This window comes from Leptidea sinapis, chromosome 13 (genome assembly GCF_905404315.1).
Source record: "Leptidea sinapis chromosome 13, ilLepSina1.1, whole genome shotgun sequence".
NCBI lineage: Eukaryota > Metazoa > Arthropoda > Insecta > Lepidoptera > Pieridae > Leptidea > Leptidea sinapis.
The window spans coordinates 5,202,748-5,222,222 of NC_066277.1; the positions used below are offsets into that span (position 1 = coordinate 5,202,748).

Below are 19,475 nucleotides of genomic sequence, written 5' to 3' on the forward strand. Positions count from 1 at the left end.
TTTCATTTGTAACATAATTATTAAAAAAAATACAATAACAATATTTAAAAATGGAACTTTCCGAAAGTAGTTCTCATTTTAGTTTGTGTGATTGTTATTTGGTTTCTATACTGTGGCAACGTTTTGTAAATTGTGTATTGGCAGGTTTTTAGGAATTTGCTTAAAGTATACGATTTTCAAGCCTCGGACGGTGAATGCAAAATGTAAGTTACACATGACAAAAAGTAAGTACACGATTTATAAATAATTTAAATATATATTGTCATGGTATTGTATGACAGAAAAAGACAGAGATATGTATACGAATCACTGACCTGTATAAATACCACTGGACAGGCTGTTCCATATTTTTGACAGAAATTTTTGTGCCTATTTGAAGCGCCACTCGCGAGCGTTCAGAGAACTAATTTTGACTTATAATACAAATGGCTGCGAAGGAACGTACAATACTCTCAAGTATTTTTACATTTTGAATTAATTTCGTTCGTTTTCCGTGTTATTTATACTTCAAGAATCAACGTTTTATAAAGTACACATTTTTTGTTGTCATGTAAATAGTTTCCCACCATCTATCGATGTTTGCTGAGGTTGTCATCACTAGTTTTAGTACCGCAGACTCTCGCTACATGGCCAACAGCGCAAAAATGGCGAATATCAAATAGGCACAAAAGCACTTTGACAGCCGCCAGTCCAGTGGTATATAGTAGAAGTCAGTGATACGAATATTAACAGAACGACATCCACGATAGAGAAAAAGAAACATAAACAGACTATGATTAGATTGGAAGATCTATATGAAGAATAATGCGATTCGATAATGAACATAAATCGGAATTACGATGAAATCTTTTACATCCGTGTAATCATACAGTCACCAACACTAATTATCAAACCAGAACACAATAGTTCTTTATTTAATGAAAATAAGGAACGAGACGAACAGGATGTTCAGCTGATGGTGATTGATACGCCCTACCCATTACAATGTAGTACCGCTCAGGATTTATTAAAATTATTTTATAAAGAAACAATCCCGCTGAGTTTCTTGCACCCGTTCTTTTTTTGGTAGTTTCTAACGTTAAATAAGTGATTTTGAATCCTATTTTGAAAAAAATATTTGAATTTGATTATTGAAAAACTCAAAAATTTTGAGCGGCACTACAACTGCGCTCGTCACCTTGAGACTTAAGACGTCGAGTCTCACTTGCCCAGTAATTTCACTAGCTACGGCGCCCTTCAGACCGAAACACAGTACTGCTTACACATTACTGCTTTGCGGCACAAATAGGCGCCGTTGTGGTACCCACAATCTAGCCGGCATCCGTTGCAAAGGAGCCTCCCACTGGTAAAAGGTGTACTGCCAATTTACGCCAGAAAGAGCGCTAGCAGTACTACCATTAATGACCACGGTACATACACTCTCAATTTGCATAGTTGTATAAGTTTCATGTTTACCGCGGGAGGGTCTTCTCCCTTTGAAAGCGCCATTGCAACGGTTTCCATCTCTTCGATCCCGTATTTGCGTACGCGGAAACGTGCCAAATATGGCGCCTTGGCTGCACTCTGCATTGGCGTTCCTGAAAGCGACAAAAATAATGCTAATTACTAGAAAACGGTTTATATCTTTAATAACAAATAATTTATCGGTATGTGAGCTTATCGTTAATGAACAGTTAAGTCAATTTTGAATTGCTTCGGTGGTCAACTTGACACAAAAGGTAGAATGGACGTGGTGGCAATAAAGTGTTATCTTACGGGAGACGACAAGGAATAGGGTATATGCATGAATTTTAAAAATACTTAAATTTGATTTTTTACATTCTAAAAATTATCAAACACATCAAATTATAGATAAAAACATTCTTATTCAATTAAAAAATAAATATTCGCTCCCGGCAAGATCTTTCGGCTATTCAAACGCGTCATTTTGCGCGGGGTTTCTGTGACGTCAGAGGTCAATCCCAAGAATCTTTATTGTACTAATAAATATATGACTGGTTTTTTCCTTCAGTTATACTGCGAAAACTACTGAACCGATAATTCTTGTACATTTAGGTGTAGCGTGTTTTGGAGAAGATTTTAGTATATATGTTGGTGATTACACATATAGAACCTATTTTTTTTTACCTAGAAATGCCTGGCATGAAGTAGCGTAGGATTTTGAGTGCAGTAGATATTGTATTTTTAGTCTTATAAATAAACTTACCGCTTTTATAATCTATATCAATAACCATCGAATCTGGATTAGACGGCAAATAGCATCCTGGCTGCACCTGTGGATTTAATTGATTGTGATTGACTTGAGATTGTTGCTTATGGCAAAATAATATTGGCGGCAGGGTATTATCATTGGAGTTATTCCAATAATATACTGAACAACCCGTGCATTTTGTAATGTAATAGAGTGCTCTCGAATCTTTTGGAATGTTCTAGAGAAATAAAAAAAATATATATTCTTCAATACAACTTTTAAAGTAACTTTAACATGGCGTACTTTCAGAGGCTAATATTATTAATAAACTTCCGTAGGCTATCTATCTATCTTTTACTCGTTACAAAGCATCGGACTCAGGTACTATTACAGGAATAAGCTGGATATTTTTTCATGGATTTCTTCATTGGCCATGGAACTAGTTTCTGAGTTTTGGCGGCCCGCACATTATCTATTGATTATAATAAGAATTGTTAAACGTGATTTTCTATAACATACATACCTTAATATTTTTGAGGGCCTCGAGACAAGCCCTTTTTCTTTCGGGACCCTTGGGATAAGGTCGGATGAGACCACTTATGTTCGTTATTTGACTGAAGAAATCGAATTCACGTTCATAGAACGCCTTGGCCGGCCCAGATAGGGACTCGACTATGTTCTTTGTTAACGCCTCGAGTGTATCATAGAGGGCAGCTGGAAATATAATAGCATTAAATATTTTTTTTATGACAATAAGGGACGAGACGAACAGGACGTTCAGCTGATGGTAATTAATACGCCCTACCCATTATAATGCAGTGCCCCTCAGGATTCTTTAAAAAACCCAAAAATTCTGAGCCGCACTACAATTGCGGTCGTCTCCTTGAGATATAAGATGGTTAGTCTTATTTTCTCAGTAATTTAAGCTACGGCTTCCTTCAGATCGAAACACAATAATGCTTACACATTAGTGCTTCACTACAGAAATAGGCGCCGTTGTGGTACCCATAGTCTAGCCGGCAGCCTGTGCAAAGGAGCCTCCCACTGGTGGGAAACGTGGGATTGCAATAAAAGCAAGCATAGCCAGAGCCGCTCTGGGTGACGAATTAAGCACGTCGAGCTATTTAGTTTAATAAGTTCTTTTGTGGGTATTTAACGAGACAAAGCTGTGACGATTGGCTATGTAACTATATGAATGTTTGAGTAAAGTCGACTCGGTTAGACTAAGGTAGTTTGATCAGACAGAGCAAAATTCACCAGAATAATCTACACACATTTATAGTTATATAAATTGAAACAGCACGAGATCATTGATACGAACCGGAGGTCTGAGGTATTAATTTTCAAATGGTAGTTTTGACTTTCAATAAGTGATTTCATATCCAATCAAAAAAAAAATTTACTTATTTCGAAACCTTAAAGTAGACTAATTGGGTTAATTGTTGATCTGGTAAAAGGCACGTGAGCCCCTAATGCGGACAGCTTACACATATTCAACTAATTTAACGAGCAAACAAAAGAAAGACCATATTGTCTTCCAGGCCCCACCATATTGTCTTAGTTTCAATAGGGGCAAATGGGCAAACAGGTTCGGGGACGTTAATTTTTTTTTTAAAAGAATTACAAAAATAAAAGAATAAATCACACCTTACTAACTACCGTAAGGTCTGATAATACAAGAAATAAATACGCATTGCCGCTCAAGCCTCGACAAACAGCACCGCGCAATTAAGAGCTGTTGAATTAATTATAGAATAACAATAATGCTGTTATTATCTAGGCATTATTCCCTTATTTGAAGGTCACCATGAAGATGTTGATATACGCTTAACATTTGGAAGAGATAGTATAGGGGCTCCTTGATTAGATCCATGAAGCGTGGATGATGGCGATTTTTAAGAACAACAGATTTCAAAATGTGGGTAATCACGCAACTGAGCTGACTGCTTCGTTATATCTAGTGTGGCCTTAAATGTCGTCAATCGTCATCATCAAATCAGCCGGAAGACGTCCACTGATGGACAAAAGCCTCCCCCAAAGACCTCCATGTCGATCGGTCCTACGCTGCCCCATTCAACTTATTCCGGCGATCTTGACCAGAACATCGGCTCGTTTTGTGGGGAGCCGACCAACACTACGTCTTCAGGTAGGTGGTCACGATTCGAGGACTTACAGTACCAACGGAAATCTGTCCGTCAAACTATGTTTTTATGTCCCATAGCCAGTTCAGTTTCGCAATCATTCGGGCTATGTCAGTGACTTTCGTTCTCCTATACATCTCCTCATTTCTGATTCGATCTCACAGAAAAACTACGATCATAGCCCTCTCCATTGCCTTCTGAGCGACCATAAACTTTCTCAGGATCACGTCTGCGTACCATACTGGCAACACACACTGGTTCTTCAAACCTTCGTCTTCAGACAATGCGGTATTTGGAACAAGAAGATTTTACGGAGCATCAGAGTTGGATTCAACGGGTGGCCTCTAAACCTGCCTAACAAGTAGGTGCCACATAGATATTAGACATGATCATCGTCTTGCCCATGTGGCCTTAAATATAGTTACAAATTCAAATATTTTTATTCAAAATAGGATTTCAAATCACTTATTGAACGTCAAAAACTACCACCCATTCAAAAGAGACTGCCTCAGACCTGAGAAGAATGGGCGCAAGAAACTCAGCGGGCTTTTTTTTTAAATATAAAAATGGATTACGATGTAATATCGTAAAATAAACATTTATAATTAAAGAGCCTGAGGATGTTCGCTTTATTCCCAGTCCGTGGTGACATTAAGAAAATCGTATAAACTTTCCCACACAAACGTTTTTTAACAATTCTTTTAAATTTTGTAACACATTTGTTCTGTACATTTTCTGGGATCATATTGTATCCTACAGAAGCATATACATCGCCCAACAAAAGACTTACTAACTCGACCCAACCGAGTAGTAGGCATAACAAGTTTATGTTTGTTCCTCGTGTTAACATTATGAATGTCACAGTTTCTAGAAAATTCCTCGATGTGATTATGAACATTATCGAGAATGTATTGAGAAGCAACAGTCAAAATGTTTATTTCTTTAAATTTTTCTCTTAATGATTCTTTAGGACCTAGGTTATAAATCGCGCGAATAGCCTTCTTCTGTCTATTTTTAATTCTTAACCGCATATGCTGCAGAACTAAGCCTATTCGCCAATCCTTCAATATGGGGGCCCCACTGCAATTTAGAATCAAGAGTAATGCCGAGAAATACAGCAGATTCCACTGGTTTTACCACCTCTCCATATAATAAAATATTAGCATCTACATTTTTGACATTTGCGCGGTGAATTTAATATTTTTGGTTTTATGACTATTTAACAATAAGTTATTGGCACTAAACCAGTACACGATGTCACATAGAGCATTGTTTACTTCGTCATATAAAACTTGGCTTAGTTTCACTTTGAATATAAGTGAAGTGTCATTGGCAAACAATACCACCTTGTGTTTTTTTTCTACAAGATTAGGTAGATCATTTATATAAATTAGGAAGAGGATGAGTCCAAGAATAGACCCTTGTGGTACCCCCATACCGAGAGGAGTCCCAGGAGACAACTTATAAACTACTGGATCTATGTTTTACTGTATTCAAAATTGGAATGCGTTTGCAAAGATTTATATAAATTACACTTTAAATAAAAACATCAGAACAACTTAATTATGAAAAAAAAAAACTCACCATCCTTGTTTTGCATCTCCTCGTCAGTGTACATGTTGGTGTGCATGTTCCAAATCAGTTGGTGGGCGACCACCTGAGACTTCTTCGCCAGCGACTTTATAAGCTCCGACACGTAGCCCATCTGGCGACAGATTAAATGTGGTATTACACACCGCTCAAGGTTAAGAGTTACAAGAATAAAAAATCTTGGAAGAAGGATTGACACAAATGGACGAATCGAAGTGTGCGAGGACCGTTTCAATTTTTTTACGACAATACGGTACGAGATGAGCCCTGCCCATCATATCGTAATTAATATGCATAGCGGCCATTTTGGAAATCGCCTATTTAGTCTTTTATTTGTTGTTATAGAGGAGACAGCATTAAACAAATTGTCAAAATTTTAGCACCCTTACTATTTATGGCTGTTGTCGTTGACATACAGAGGGAAAAATAGTGTTTTTTTTGTTGAGAAAAAATGGCAAGATGTTGAAGTGATGGTAAACGATATTACAATGCAGTATTCTTGATTTAACCCAAAATTCGGAGCGGCCTTAGATAATTAATATGTCTCGATAGTCTCTTGCTGTTAGACAACCAATGAAAAGAGAGAATATTAGTTTTGTGTGCGTGACAAGCTACGTCTTACATTCGCGATTTGTATGACACTTTGTGTTAGTGTGCGTAAAATTCTCAAGATAGAGGTTAGTTCTAAATTATTTTTTTTTCAACGTTTTCACAGCTGTCATAGTCTTTCTAAGCGTATAAATGATCTAAGGGAGCTTTGACACAATAGATGTTATGTGTGATTAGCCCAGTAGCTACAACGCGCTTCAAACCAAAACACATTGTAATACGGCGGAAAAAGCCACCTTTATTTATATTTATTCGTACTTTTTTCTAATTTATATGTATATATTCGACACTCTTAAAGGAAGGAAAATATCGCGAAGAAACCTGCGTAGAAATTTAATGGTTGTGTATGAAGTTGCACTGGGCCATTGTGGTAGATTAAAAAACTTATAAGGGCTTCGAGGCCCTGGGCTTTTGATTACGGCCAAATAGTGACACAGCAGATATTGCAGAAGATAGCCTGTGAATACCATTCGTATACATAAATAAAATTTGAACACAAAATTTAATGAACGATGCGGGACTCGAACCCACGATCTCTGGCGTTCCGTGCCAGTGGTCTGCCAACAGAGCTAACCGCTCGAGTGTCGTATCGTCATAAAATCTTGTATGCTTTGTTCAACTCACAGGTTGTGGCTTCATCAATAGGATCTACTGTACAGTTGATAACCTGCTCAAACCCAATATTTCAAATTCAAATATTTTTATTCAAAATAGGATGTGACATCACTTATTGAAAGTCAAAAAACTATCACCCATTCCAAACTGAATGCCTCAGACCTGAGAAGAATGGGCGCAACAAACTCAGCGGGCTTTTCTTTTTCATCGAATTAATATGTTTACAAAGTAATATTGTACAATTAAACTTATTATTTAATAGCCTGAGGGCGGTCACTCCATTCCCAATCTGTGGTATCATTAAGAAAGTTATTTATATTATAGTAACCTTTACCACACAAACGTTTTTTAACAATTCTTTTGAATAACGTAATACTTTTGTTTTGAACATTTTCTGGGATCTTGTTGCAAAAGCATATACAGCGCCCCACAAAAGACTTACAAACTCGACTTAGCCGTACTCGGCTAACTACTGCCTACTACTGCAGGCATCATAAGTTTACGTCTGTTCCTGGTTTCAACATTATGGTTATGACAGTTTCTGGCAAATTCACCTATGTGCCTAACATACATTACATTATCAAGAATATATTGAGAAGCAACAGTCATTTGAAATGAAAATTTACTTTAGATATCGCACTTGTAAATGGTGGGTTCCAGTCCCGCATCGGTTATAACATTTTGTTTTGTTACCATTCCTATAACCTACCGTGTCATATCGGAGTGCTTGCACCAGCTGTGGGATGTAGGGCAGAACGGCAGACGATGGACAGTCGGTGAGCGCTGCGGCCGCGGTCTGCGCCGACAGCGGGTGTGATGGGTACTGCCGGCTGAAGAAGGAAAGAGCCTCCACCGGAGTCACGCGCGCCCATGTCACCATCTCGACTAGCTGAAAGAAAGTTTTTTAACCGATTTCAAAAAGGAGGAGGTTATCAAGGTTACAGTTTCTAGCAAGAATTATTGAGAAGCAACAATCAAGATGTTAATTTCATTGAATTTTGCTCTCAATGATTCTTTAGGACCTAGGTTATAAATAGCGCGAATAGCAATATATCATAGGACATAATACTATGGAAATAACTAAAGTGTACTAGTCGCGCCGTATCTATGTCAGTTAACTGTCTAATCTTTTTAAGCGCGTATGCTGCAGAAATTTATTTGGTTGAGTTCTCGTAACAGTTTTCATTATGCTCACTTAAATGTCTCTGATTGTGGCAGCGACGTGGTTGGGTCATTCCCTTTCCTAAAATATGGTCGAGGAAGGCTATGGTTCGCCGATGCGTCATGCTCGTGAACGGGCGCTACTTGTGGTGGCAACTTGATCCTGTAGCCAGAAACACTGCTACATGGTTTTAAAATTGAATGTTATTATATTTTTATAATTCCTGATAAAGTGGTCGCAAAATACCTGTATTCATTTATCTACAATGTGTGTGGATTGATGCATCTGCTGTACTAAATAACTCTTCTTTTTACGTATTAATTTATATTTACTTTTTTGACTTACTCGTGTAAGGCATTGAGTATTTGACTTTTACTTTGAACCTTTGATTTTACTTTGAATTCTGTATTTATAATAATAATAATTCACGAAAATTTTACACAAATTATCTAGCTATAATCTAGTTAAAGCCAGTAATATTTTTATATAATATACTAGATTTTAAAAGATCACATGTATTTAGTATATTAGTGTTGTGCCTACTATAATTTAATTTGCATATAATTTAAGTACATTAAAACTTTTTTATTACATTTGAATAATTATCAGTGCATAAGTTAATAAATTGTATTTAGTTGGTAGTCTTTATGAATAAATAAACAAATAATACTATCCATACATCCATGACTCAGAAACAAACACTGTATTTCATCTTATAAATATTTGCACCTACCGGGATTCGAACCCGGGACCTTCGGCTCAGAGGTCAGGTACACAGTCATTGGGCTTTGGGTCGTGTAGATTGAACAACAGAGACATACTACCTCATGCGCGTCGTTGATGAGTGTTTCGGTGGTCGCCAGGTACTTGAGCGCTTGAGGCACGTGACACACGGAGGTCGGGTGAGCTTGCACTTTGTTGCGAATCTCCGTTATAATACCTTCATTCTTTAATCTGGAATTTTTATTTATAGTCAGCTCGGTAATAGTACATTATGATACAAGTGCGCAAAGTTGGTCGTTCGGTAGGATGACCTACGCGCACACTAGTATCGTATAATATTTTTCCTATTTATTTGCGCAAAGTTATACTGCCATAATTATTTTCAATCATTCCCGCACGCTCACCACACATCCGCACGCTCACCACACAACCGTACGCACAGCTACATTCCCGCAAACTTTGCGAACTCAAATGCATGCGCAAAATCGAACCTTGCGCACAATAAAAGGAAAAATTACTTTTTTACGTTTGGAAGTCTCGCTTCTGCTTGATCTATTGTGCGCACGAGTGACCGAGCCGGCTACTGGCCGCATCTTTGTAGGAATATCTCGAGAAAAAAAAACGTCAAAAATGACGTCAGATGTCAGTGCACGTTTATTAGTTACGTAATCGTAGTCTTTCATTCCTATGTATATATCAACTATCAACTCACGTTCTTTTGCGTTTTTTGACCTAGTTATACAACGTGTCGCATATAATATTTTTTCTTCGACTCAGAAAATTAATTTATAAATAAGAAGAGAAATACAACAAGTTTCCGAGTTGCCACTTAAATAGACGGGAAATGTATACATAGGTACTTATCCATACATCCTCGGGTGAGTAGTTTTATTTATACTTCAAGGACTTGCAAAGTAAATGTTGATTTAAAAGAGTGGCAATGAGCTTCTTGCTACTTCTTCTCATTAGCTCAACCCTTCAACGAAGCAGCGGTAAATTCTATAAGAAAACATTTTTGACATTCATCAGTGTCATTTCTGTTACCTACATTAATAAAGTGATTTTGATTTGATTTGATTTAATGGTTAATCCGTCTTCAATCAGTTCCCCGATACTGAGGATCGGACTTCAATTACTTCATCAAGTCCCGGGTAGATGATCGCCAACTTGGCACACCACTAAGATACAAGACCCATACAGCCAACCCCAGATAATATTTTGTGGAAGTTACATACCTTGCAGCATCTTGATACATTACATTATCAAGTTTTTTTTTCTAAAGTTGACATTAAAATGTTTATTCTAATGATTTAAACATGGAAATATTATGTAAGTAATGTAATGTACTTACTACATATTACCTAATATTTCTATAACCTAAACTAGATTCAGTTGTCTGTGGTACCAAAAAAACTGTGCTTTTTGGCGACATTATAGTACAGTCAACAATGTTTTTTAGGCAATAGAATATAAATATTTTCAAATACTCAATAAAGTACAGATAAAAGTAGAAGGGGTACAAAAAATAATTTAATTACATACATAATATATAGCTATAGAGTCTAGCATGATTTTATATTATATATACAAATAAATAGGTATCACTATCTGCTGGTTTAATAATGTCGATAGCTAGTGATTTCACTTCTTTATAAGTTACATATTAGTCTATACCTAAATATTTCTTACCGCTCAGGCAGAAACACAGCCAGTACGGGACTTATGTCCCAGGCAAGTTCGGCTCGCTCTCTGCTGGTTCGTTCTGTGCTGGGCTTTGAGCGCCACGTGGTGATGTTGTCTTCGCCGGGGATCGAGCGCTCGGGTCGCCCGTGTGGGTTGTGCCACGTCACTAAGAACTCTATCTCCACTGCCTAGAGTGTATAATAATGATAATAAACTTTATTACCAACATAATTACACTGCAGGATATAATAGGTCGAAATTTATATCATTAAAAAAGGAACCTTTAACAAAACAAGTAATTTCAACATTATGTGTAACAATAACAAAGAATAATTAATACAGACCTAGTGGAATTTAAAAAGAAACTAGTGGACCCAACAGACGTTGTCAGAACATGTATACAGATGTTTTAAATTTGAAAAATCGGTCCAGCCGTTAGGAGCAGTTCACTAACATACACATGAGCAGGAGAATTATATTATATGGGCGGAATTGAGAATCTAAACCAATCTCAAATTCACTGAAACAAACAAAAAAGTCATCAAAATCAGTCCAGCCGTTTAGGAGGTAGTTTAATTGTGAATCTAAACCATTTTCGAATCCACCTGAAGACACACAGAAAGTTTCATTAGAATCGGTCCAGCCGTCTAGGAGGAGTTCAGTGACATACACACGCACACAAGAATTATATATATAAAGATATGAAAACAATAACATTGAGGAGCAGTGCAATCACTTTAGTGTTGCCAATCGGAGGCGCACTCAGTATACGTCGAGCCGTCTGAGCAGGGGTGGGACAGCGACTTTAAAGTGACGTTTTCAGAAGACTGTAGTGCCATCTGTTAGTTGGCCCGAAAATGAAAGCTGTAGCAGCCGTCACTCGCTTTGAAAACTTTCAACTATTCTTTATTTGTGATGCTACTTGCTGCCCACTGGTCATAAAATGGCGGCTACTCGTGTTCCATTTTGCATATTTACACTACTAAATCTATCCTTTATGTTCTAGGTTGTGACAAAATTAGATAGCTAACTCTACGCGCAATTTCAATATGGTAAAAAGTTGCAATACCTACATTAAAAAGTAGAGTTAGTTATTTAATTGCGTCAGAACATTAAAAATGAATTTTATAATTTCGAGCTTATATATAGTTATTTTCGGGGCCAATCTCCAGATGGCGCCAGCTTTCAAATAGACAGCTCATAATGCGTAAAAAGGGCTCTCTTTTCCCTATATATTATTAAACTCTTTGAGTCTGAGACTCGACAATGATTTTCAGTGGGCACCGTGTTACGCATCACGGACAGCGACCACGACACACAAATACACTTATAGCTTAAAATACTTACATAATATTACTATATAAAGGTAAATTAATAAAATACAACAGGTATAGAACACTAATATGATGTTTATAATATTATAGTTTCAAACAGTGATTTATTATTGAAAGTTGTATATAACTTACATACATACTTCGCGGACAAAGAACATAACGAGAAGAGGAAGAAAAAAAAATCATAAATTGATTATGCACATGCTATTGGGCCATAAAGAAAAGGTAACAATCTTATATTTAAGAAATATTTTCATTATAAAATTAAACATATATAATACAATATTAATGCAATGTTTATATGTCCAGCGGTGTCATTTTACTCGTAATAATAATTATTAGGAACTTTTATCTGACCACTTGACTGAACACTGCTGTTAATATAGATATCACCGGCTCATACAAAAATTTATTACGGTATGGTTGGAGCTAATCTAACCAAAAATAAATATATCTTTATACAGGTCATAAAAGGATACATTAAGTCACAGAAATTTCACAATTATTCTTCATTTTGGAAAAGTTAAGCTATTTTGAGAACATTTATCATATTTAATCAATAAATATACAAATGATTTAAGTTTTCTTTAGTGTTAATTCCGCCAATATTTGTCTTTAAACAATTCGACACGTGTTTCGCCTCTACATGAGGCATCCTCACGACGTGTTGTCTCGCCAAAATCTGGCAAGAGACTGAAAGTTGAGTCTCTAAAGAAAACTCAAATCATTTGTATAATTATGGATGTCCGCAAAGAAACGCCTACTTCAATAATAATAATAATATATTTATTTGCAAAAAACATAGTATACAATGGTGTTTAAATTTAAATAAATAATAAGAGCTTACATGTTTTGCCAGCACTATTCCTAGCATGCAAATATTTAAACACAATGAATATAATCAGAATTTCATTTCCATAAATTCCTTAATACTATAAAAGTTATAATCATTTAGCCAACTATATAGCTTATTCTTGAATAATCTAGAATTTAAATTTTTTATGCTACTCGGTAGGTAGCTTATTATAAATACGAACACAATTACATACACAACTTTTATTATATTTGGTAATTTTTGGAACATCATGAAGAACGAATCTTTGTGGATCACGTCGTTTCCGCGGATTTAGATCATTAGCTGATTTAAACAATTCTTTATTTTTTTTTACAAACATACATATCTCGAAGATGTAAAGCGACGGCAAAGGTAACAATCCTAGTTTTTTAAATATGGGTTGACACGATTGCTCAGGATGCAGATATTATAAAGTTATTTGAGCCGACTCTTTTCTATGAGAGTGCCTTATGCCCTTATAAGTAGTATTTTCTATTTACAACGACCGAGAAGTTGAAAACGTCTTGAAATGTTTTTTGAAAATAATTATGATCTAAACAGTTTGTTATTTTTAAGTGATATCCCCCACTTCTGGGGGATATCACTGGGGGGGGGGGGGACACAACTGCTAGTCATAGGCAAGGTGGAGGGAAAAAGATCACGCGGACGATCACCCAGCCGCTGCAGCTGGTCGGACCAGATGTAGACACTCACTGGCCTACCACTTACGACCGCAATAAGGAAGGCCCAGGAACGAAAGGAATGGAAGGCTTTAGTGATCAATGTTACGAAAGCTTTGAAGTACGAACACGACCTTTAGAAATGAAGAATGTGACCAAGAAGAAGTATTAAATTTTTTTCATAATTGATACCGTAAAGCCTTAAAGCTGGTATTATTGCCAGCAGAGCACGCGGAGGACATTGTCTGCTCATAGAAGTTATAAGATTAAAACAAATATTGAATTAAGCATTATTTTGCGGAAATCCATAATCATTTTTTTAAGTTATCTTGAGCTAAAACACCGCTTATATTTGTCTTCAATCAATTCGACACGTGTTTCGCCTCTACACGAGGCATCAGGAGATGTTGAATCGCCAAATTCTGGCACGAGACTTAATATAACTCAAAACAACTCAATAAATTGGATATAAGATTAATGTCCTCACCATAAGCTCTAGTATAAGATTCCGTTTCCGCACGTAGTTCTTCACGAAGGGATCCTGCCTGGTCTGGGCAGGTTTAATACTCCTGACGGAGCGTTTCCCCACTACACTGCCCGCACCACTGCTTAGCGTACTTGTTGACATTGGCACCTACAAATACATACATATTATAATCACGCCTATCTCATCTCAACGTGATTTATTTATTAAATATGTGAACATGCAACGAAACGTCAGGATTAATACTATTAACATTTACCAAATAATTAATGTAATATGCGGACGACCGGGCCTTGCTCGGATTTTTAAGAACGTACAAAACAAAAAAACTAATAGGACATCTGGATTCGAACCGGGGTGTTCTGCTTTCCGGATCACCCTATGTCCTATCTGAGCTATTATAGTCTTGTATATAGTGGCGAAATTTACCTTTGTATTCTAATGTAACTGTTTCTCATCAAAACACGGATAAAACTACATTTTTTAAATTGAAACCAAGCTAGAACGATTTATCGCCCCAAAAATCTCTTCGATATACTAAATTTTATGAAAATCGTTGGAGCCGTTTCCGAGATTCAGATTATATAATATATATGCTTTTAACGCTTCTTACATATCTGATGAAAAGATGAGTATGTCGTTCAGCTGATGGCGTATCAATTACGCCCTGCCCATTAAAATAAAGTGCCACTCAGGAATCTTGAAAAATTCTGAATGGCACTACAGTTGCGCTCGTCTACTTGAGACATGAGATGATTAAGTCTCGTTTGCCCAGTAATTTTACTACGGCGCCCTTCTGACCGAAACACAATAATATTTACACATTTCTGGCGAATAGGCGCAGTTGTGGTACCCATAATCTAGCCGGCATCCTGTGCAAAAGAGCCTCCCACTGGTAAATATGAAATATTGTTGATGTTTAAATTATAAGGAATAGTTGAAAGTTTACTGTATTTATCCAGCCAGTGGTCTGCTTGGCGCCGATATCGCCGCTGTTGACGGACGACCTGTTGTCTATGGTTGGCGAGTTTGACGTGTACAGGCTGTGGTTACTGGGACCTTGCATCAGCTCCAACTCACCTGGGTAATTAATCAAGCTAAGTATTATGGAAGATGAATCTTAGGCATAAAAGGCATTTATTTTCTCAAAATTGATCCCTTTAGAATTCTTTTTGATGTCATTTCTAATATACTACTACTACCGCTGCGGAAACAAATGGCGCTCTGAGAGAGAAGATGCGGCGCAAGAAACTCTCCCAGCATTCGTTTTTGAGCTCTTTTTAATAAAATATACAATATTGTACTGTCATTGCTATTGCTGTTAAATAATCATAATTTATTCCCAGGATGCCCGATCACTTAAATATTCAGCAGTGGACTAGTAGAATTTACGACTGAGCCATTTTTTTTATAAAACATTTAAATTTATTTATAGATAATGTGCGAACAGTGGCTGGGACTTTATTATAAAAGTATATTCATTCACCCTTAAGCTATTATGTATCTTATGAAGCCTACTAGAATTTAGGTTAGGGTCTATTTGCGATAGTTTTAACCCCCATATTCTTAGTGTAAAAGCGTAACCATTTTAGAGTTATCATGTTTTTTAGCTTTTGCCAAAATATGTCAAATAAAAAATGCAATATAAAAAATAAATAAATTCTATATATATTTCGGATTTTTTCAAAAACAAAAACAAGCGCTATGGAACTTGGCTTGCTTGCTTATAAAAACATAACCGCTTCCTTACCCTTTTGCACCCCATACAGGTCTAAATTTGAAAAACGTTAGATCAAATTATTTATTTCTTATCAAGTGCCTAAAAATGTACAAATTTTCATGGTGTTTATCTTCAACAATGACGAGCTTTCATACAAACTTCCACCCCCTATTTCAACCCCGCCCAGCCTTGTATTCGCGATAAAAGGTATCCCAAGTTCTTGTCTATCTCTGTACTAAATTTCATTAAACTCAGATCAGTGGTCTAAGTGTGAAAGCGTACAAAAAACGCGCCTTGTGATTCCTCTGGTGAAGAATGTGCCCACATTCTCTTGCAATCGGTGATCACTTAACACCAGGTGACCCGTACGCTCGTTTGTCCTCCTATTCCATAAAAAAAACTTACATTAACATTTATAATGTCAGGAGGGATAACTTACCACCAATGTCACTGCTCTTCAAGTACTTTTTGTCCGAGTGCATGAGTTGCCAGAACTTGATGAGCGCTATGATATCCTCGCGCAGGGCGGCCGGCTGGCGCGACGGACACTGGAGCCCGCGGCAGAAGTAGTCGAGGCAGGCGCTGTAGATGCGCTCGCGCAGGATGTTGCGAGCCAGACATCGCGGCAGAATGTCGCCTTGCAGCAGCGAGAGGCCACACGACAGCAGTCTATGGACATATATTCAAATTCTAATATTTTCTATTCAAAATAGGATGTGACATCACTTATTGAAACTCAAAAAGTACCACCCACCAAAATGAATGCCTCAGACCTGAGAAGAACGGGCACAACAAACTCAACAGGCTTTTTTTTCATCGAAGAAAATATGTTTACAAATTAATATTGTACAATTAAACGTATTATTTAATAGCCGGTAATGAGGGCGGTCACTCCATTCCCAATCTGTGGTATCATTATGTTATAGTAACCTTTACCACACAAACGTTTTTTAACATCTCTTTTGAATAACGTATACCAAAGAAAAGTCACCAGATGGCGCTAGATGTAGAAAAAACACTTAGTCTCAAGGGATTCGTTAGATGTTTTTTTATGTTATACTTCTTGAGGCGGCGTTATGAAAAAATTATGAGAGTGAAATATCAAGACGAGAGCGCATCACTGTAACACAAAAGTAACAGGGTGAAGTTGGTTCCTAAAATTTTCTGACGTTTGCGATATTCGTTATTTTTTTTTGTTTTTGGTTTCTTCGTACATTATTAGGATAGGCAAAGGGTTCAAGCTCGTACAGCCGTAATCGTTATTTAATAATTAATTGTCAAATCCATCTTTGCAAGATTTTTACAATAATGTTCTTTCTACATACGTAGAATAGCACGAGAAATAAATAATTTAAAGAATTTTTGCTTTGTTAGGCCAAAGAAGTATAACTTCTAGCGTGCATACATAAGTACATACACACTTTACTTTTTTACCTAGTATCTAGTGGGTATGTAGTAAAAATCAGTTTCCAGGCACTGCGTTATCTGCAGCAAAAAAAAAAGACTTTTTAACCCAGTGGCTAAGAAGGCGCTCTAGGATTGAGATAAAATACTTGTCTTTAAATCGTTAGATGGTGCTCGTAATATCTAGCAACATCTAGTAAAAAGCCAAACAGTAATGCAAGCTGAGTCGCTTTTTTTATGGAAGAGGAGGACAAACGAGCGTACGGGTAACCTGATTTTAAGTGATCACCGTCAATGCAATCCAATTTTGAATAGAAGTAATTGGGTTTCAGTTTGAATGTAGAAAAAAAAAACTCACTTGAACCTCACACCGACTGCGTCCACGTGTCTGTTGATGTGATCTCGAACGTCACCCACAGTTATTGGTAAAGTTCTGAAAAAATAAATACAATTAACATTGTGACTGGTGCACAGAAAGTACTTCCTTCGATGGTTTAGCAGCACTAAGTGCGCCGAAACTGTGATAAATATCGGATTTTTCAAGAACACCTCTAATAATAACCTTCTGCGTACAATTTGTAAGACTGATAATCGCAATTTATATGAAGCAGGGGCGTGCATATCATATAGGCAATTAGGCAGTGCCTAAGGTCATTATAAACCTAAATAAATATTTATTTATTTTGATTAAAACGGTTACAACACCAATTACGTTATACTATTGTTAGACACTATTATGAGAGGACTCACAGCAGAGCAGCAACTGCACCAACACCTCAAGTCTATTAGTAAATAGATCACATATTCAGGGCGGGCTTCTACGAGGTGATTAAACAATTTCAAGACTCGCGGCACGGGCGCCGCAGTTCGTGCTACCGTGCGACACGCGGGTACCGCCTGCAGACGGTGATTTTTTTTTATGGAATAGGGGGACAAACGAGCGTACGGGTCACCTGGTGTTAAGTGATGACCGCCGCCAACACTCTCTTGCAACACCAGAGGAATCACAAGAGCGTTGCCGGCCTTTAAGGAAGGTGTACGCGCTTTTCTTGAAGGTACCCATGTCGTATTATCGTCCCGGAAACACCACACAAGGAAGCTTATTCCACAGCTTCGTAGTACGAGGAAGAAAGCTCCTTGAAAACCGCACTGTGGAGGACCGCCACACATCCAGATGGTGGGGATGATATCGTAACTTGTGGCGTGTCGTGCGAAGGTGAAATTCGGCGGCAGGAATCAGGTTGAACAGCTCTTCGGAACACTCCCCGTGATAAATGCGGTAGAAGACACACAGTGAAGCGACGTCTCTACGCAACGCCAAGTGATCCAGCCGTTCACAGAGCGCTAGGTCCCCGACAATTCGAGCTGCTCTGCGTTGCACGCGGTCAAATGGATCGAGCTGATACTGGGGTGCCCCAGACCAGAGATAACAGCAATACTCCATGTGAGGCCGGACCTGCGCTTTGTAGAGCGCTAGAATGTGGGTCGGCTTTAAGTATTGCCGTGCTCTATTTATGACGCCCAGTTTCTTCGAAGCCAATTTGGCTTTGCCCTCCAGATGGCCACGGAATTGGCAATCGCTCGAGATTTCGAGACCCAGCATTCCGATACTAGGCGAGGCTTTAAGGAAAGTGTTCTCGAAGAGCGGTGATACGGCAAATGGGTTTTTTTTTGTGGTAAACGCGCAAACTTGAGCCTTCTGGGGGTTAAATTGGACAAGGTTCAACTTACCCCATTTCGCGACCTTCTCGAGAGAGGACTCGATAGAAGACACAAGTTTATCCCGATTTCTACTGCGAATATAATTGTCAGGTGTATACAATCGAATTAGCTCATTATGAATATCAGGGGCATCTATTAAGCCCCGGCTAACTTTAAGCAAGGTAGTTGCCTGGTCGAGAGCCCGTCTGGTTTCCAGAATATAGGCTAGCACTAGTGTTAAATTTATTTTACTACCTACGGTAGGGCAGTCTGCAGATTGCATATACGAAGCAAGCAGCGTTTCATACAACTTATGTCGTACTGTCGGAGTAAAGCGCAACTACTCCTAGTTAGATAGACCTTGCTAGAAAACCAATGCACGCTCCTAAAGTGAAGCATACAGCACTCTCCATCAATTGTGAGAATGTGTGATCCCTAAAAATCTCTCCTTGATGACGAATGTTCAATTCTGGACTTAGGAAGTACTTCACTATGGCTGTCTAGGCTTTTTAGACCACACGATAGATGGGTTTGTAATTATCTATGGTTTATGTATAAACTAATAGATATATGGTATTTCGTGTGTGTTTAAGGATATACTGA

General features: G+C 37.6%; 1 protein-coding gene across 3 annotated transcripts in view; it reads right to left on the reverse strand.

Annotated features, from left to right (window-relative positions):
- LOC126967371 (phosphatidylinositol 4-kinase alpha) overlaps nucleotides 1-19,475 on the reverse strand; it is an 84,950-nt gene that overhangs the window by 11,921 nt on the left and 53,554 nt on the right. For all 3 annotated transcript variants that reach the window (XM_050811807.1, XM_050811809.1, XM_050811808.1), the window contains 11 exons: nucleotides 17,530-17,604; nucleotides 16,207-16,436; nucleotides 14,997-15,127; nucleotides 14,051-14,197; nucleotides 10,721-10,902; nucleotides 9,133-9,262; nucleotides 7,856-8,035; nucleotides 5,917-6,037; nucleotides 2,715-2,905; nucleotides 2,207-2,273; nucleotides 1,456-1,577 (listed from right to left, as the gene is read on the reverse strand). In XM_050811807.1, the coding sequence (XP_050667764.1) occupies nucleotides 1,456-1,577; nucleotides 2,207-2,273; nucleotides 2,715-2,905; nucleotides 5,917-6,037; nucleotides 7,856-8,035; nucleotides 9,133-9,262; nucleotides 10,721-10,902; nucleotides 14,051-14,197; nucleotides 14,997-15,127; nucleotides 16,207-16,436; nucleotides 17,530-17,604 (1,576 nt within the window). The remainder of the gene's footprint in view (nucleotides 1-1,455; nucleotides 1,578-2,206; nucleotides 2,274-2,714; nucleotides 2,906-5,916; nucleotides 6,038-7,855; nucleotides 8,036-9,132; nucleotides 9,263-10,720; nucleotides 10,903-14,050; nucleotides 14,198-14,996; nucleotides 15,128-16,206; nucleotides 16,437-17,529; nucleotides 17,605-19,475) is intronic.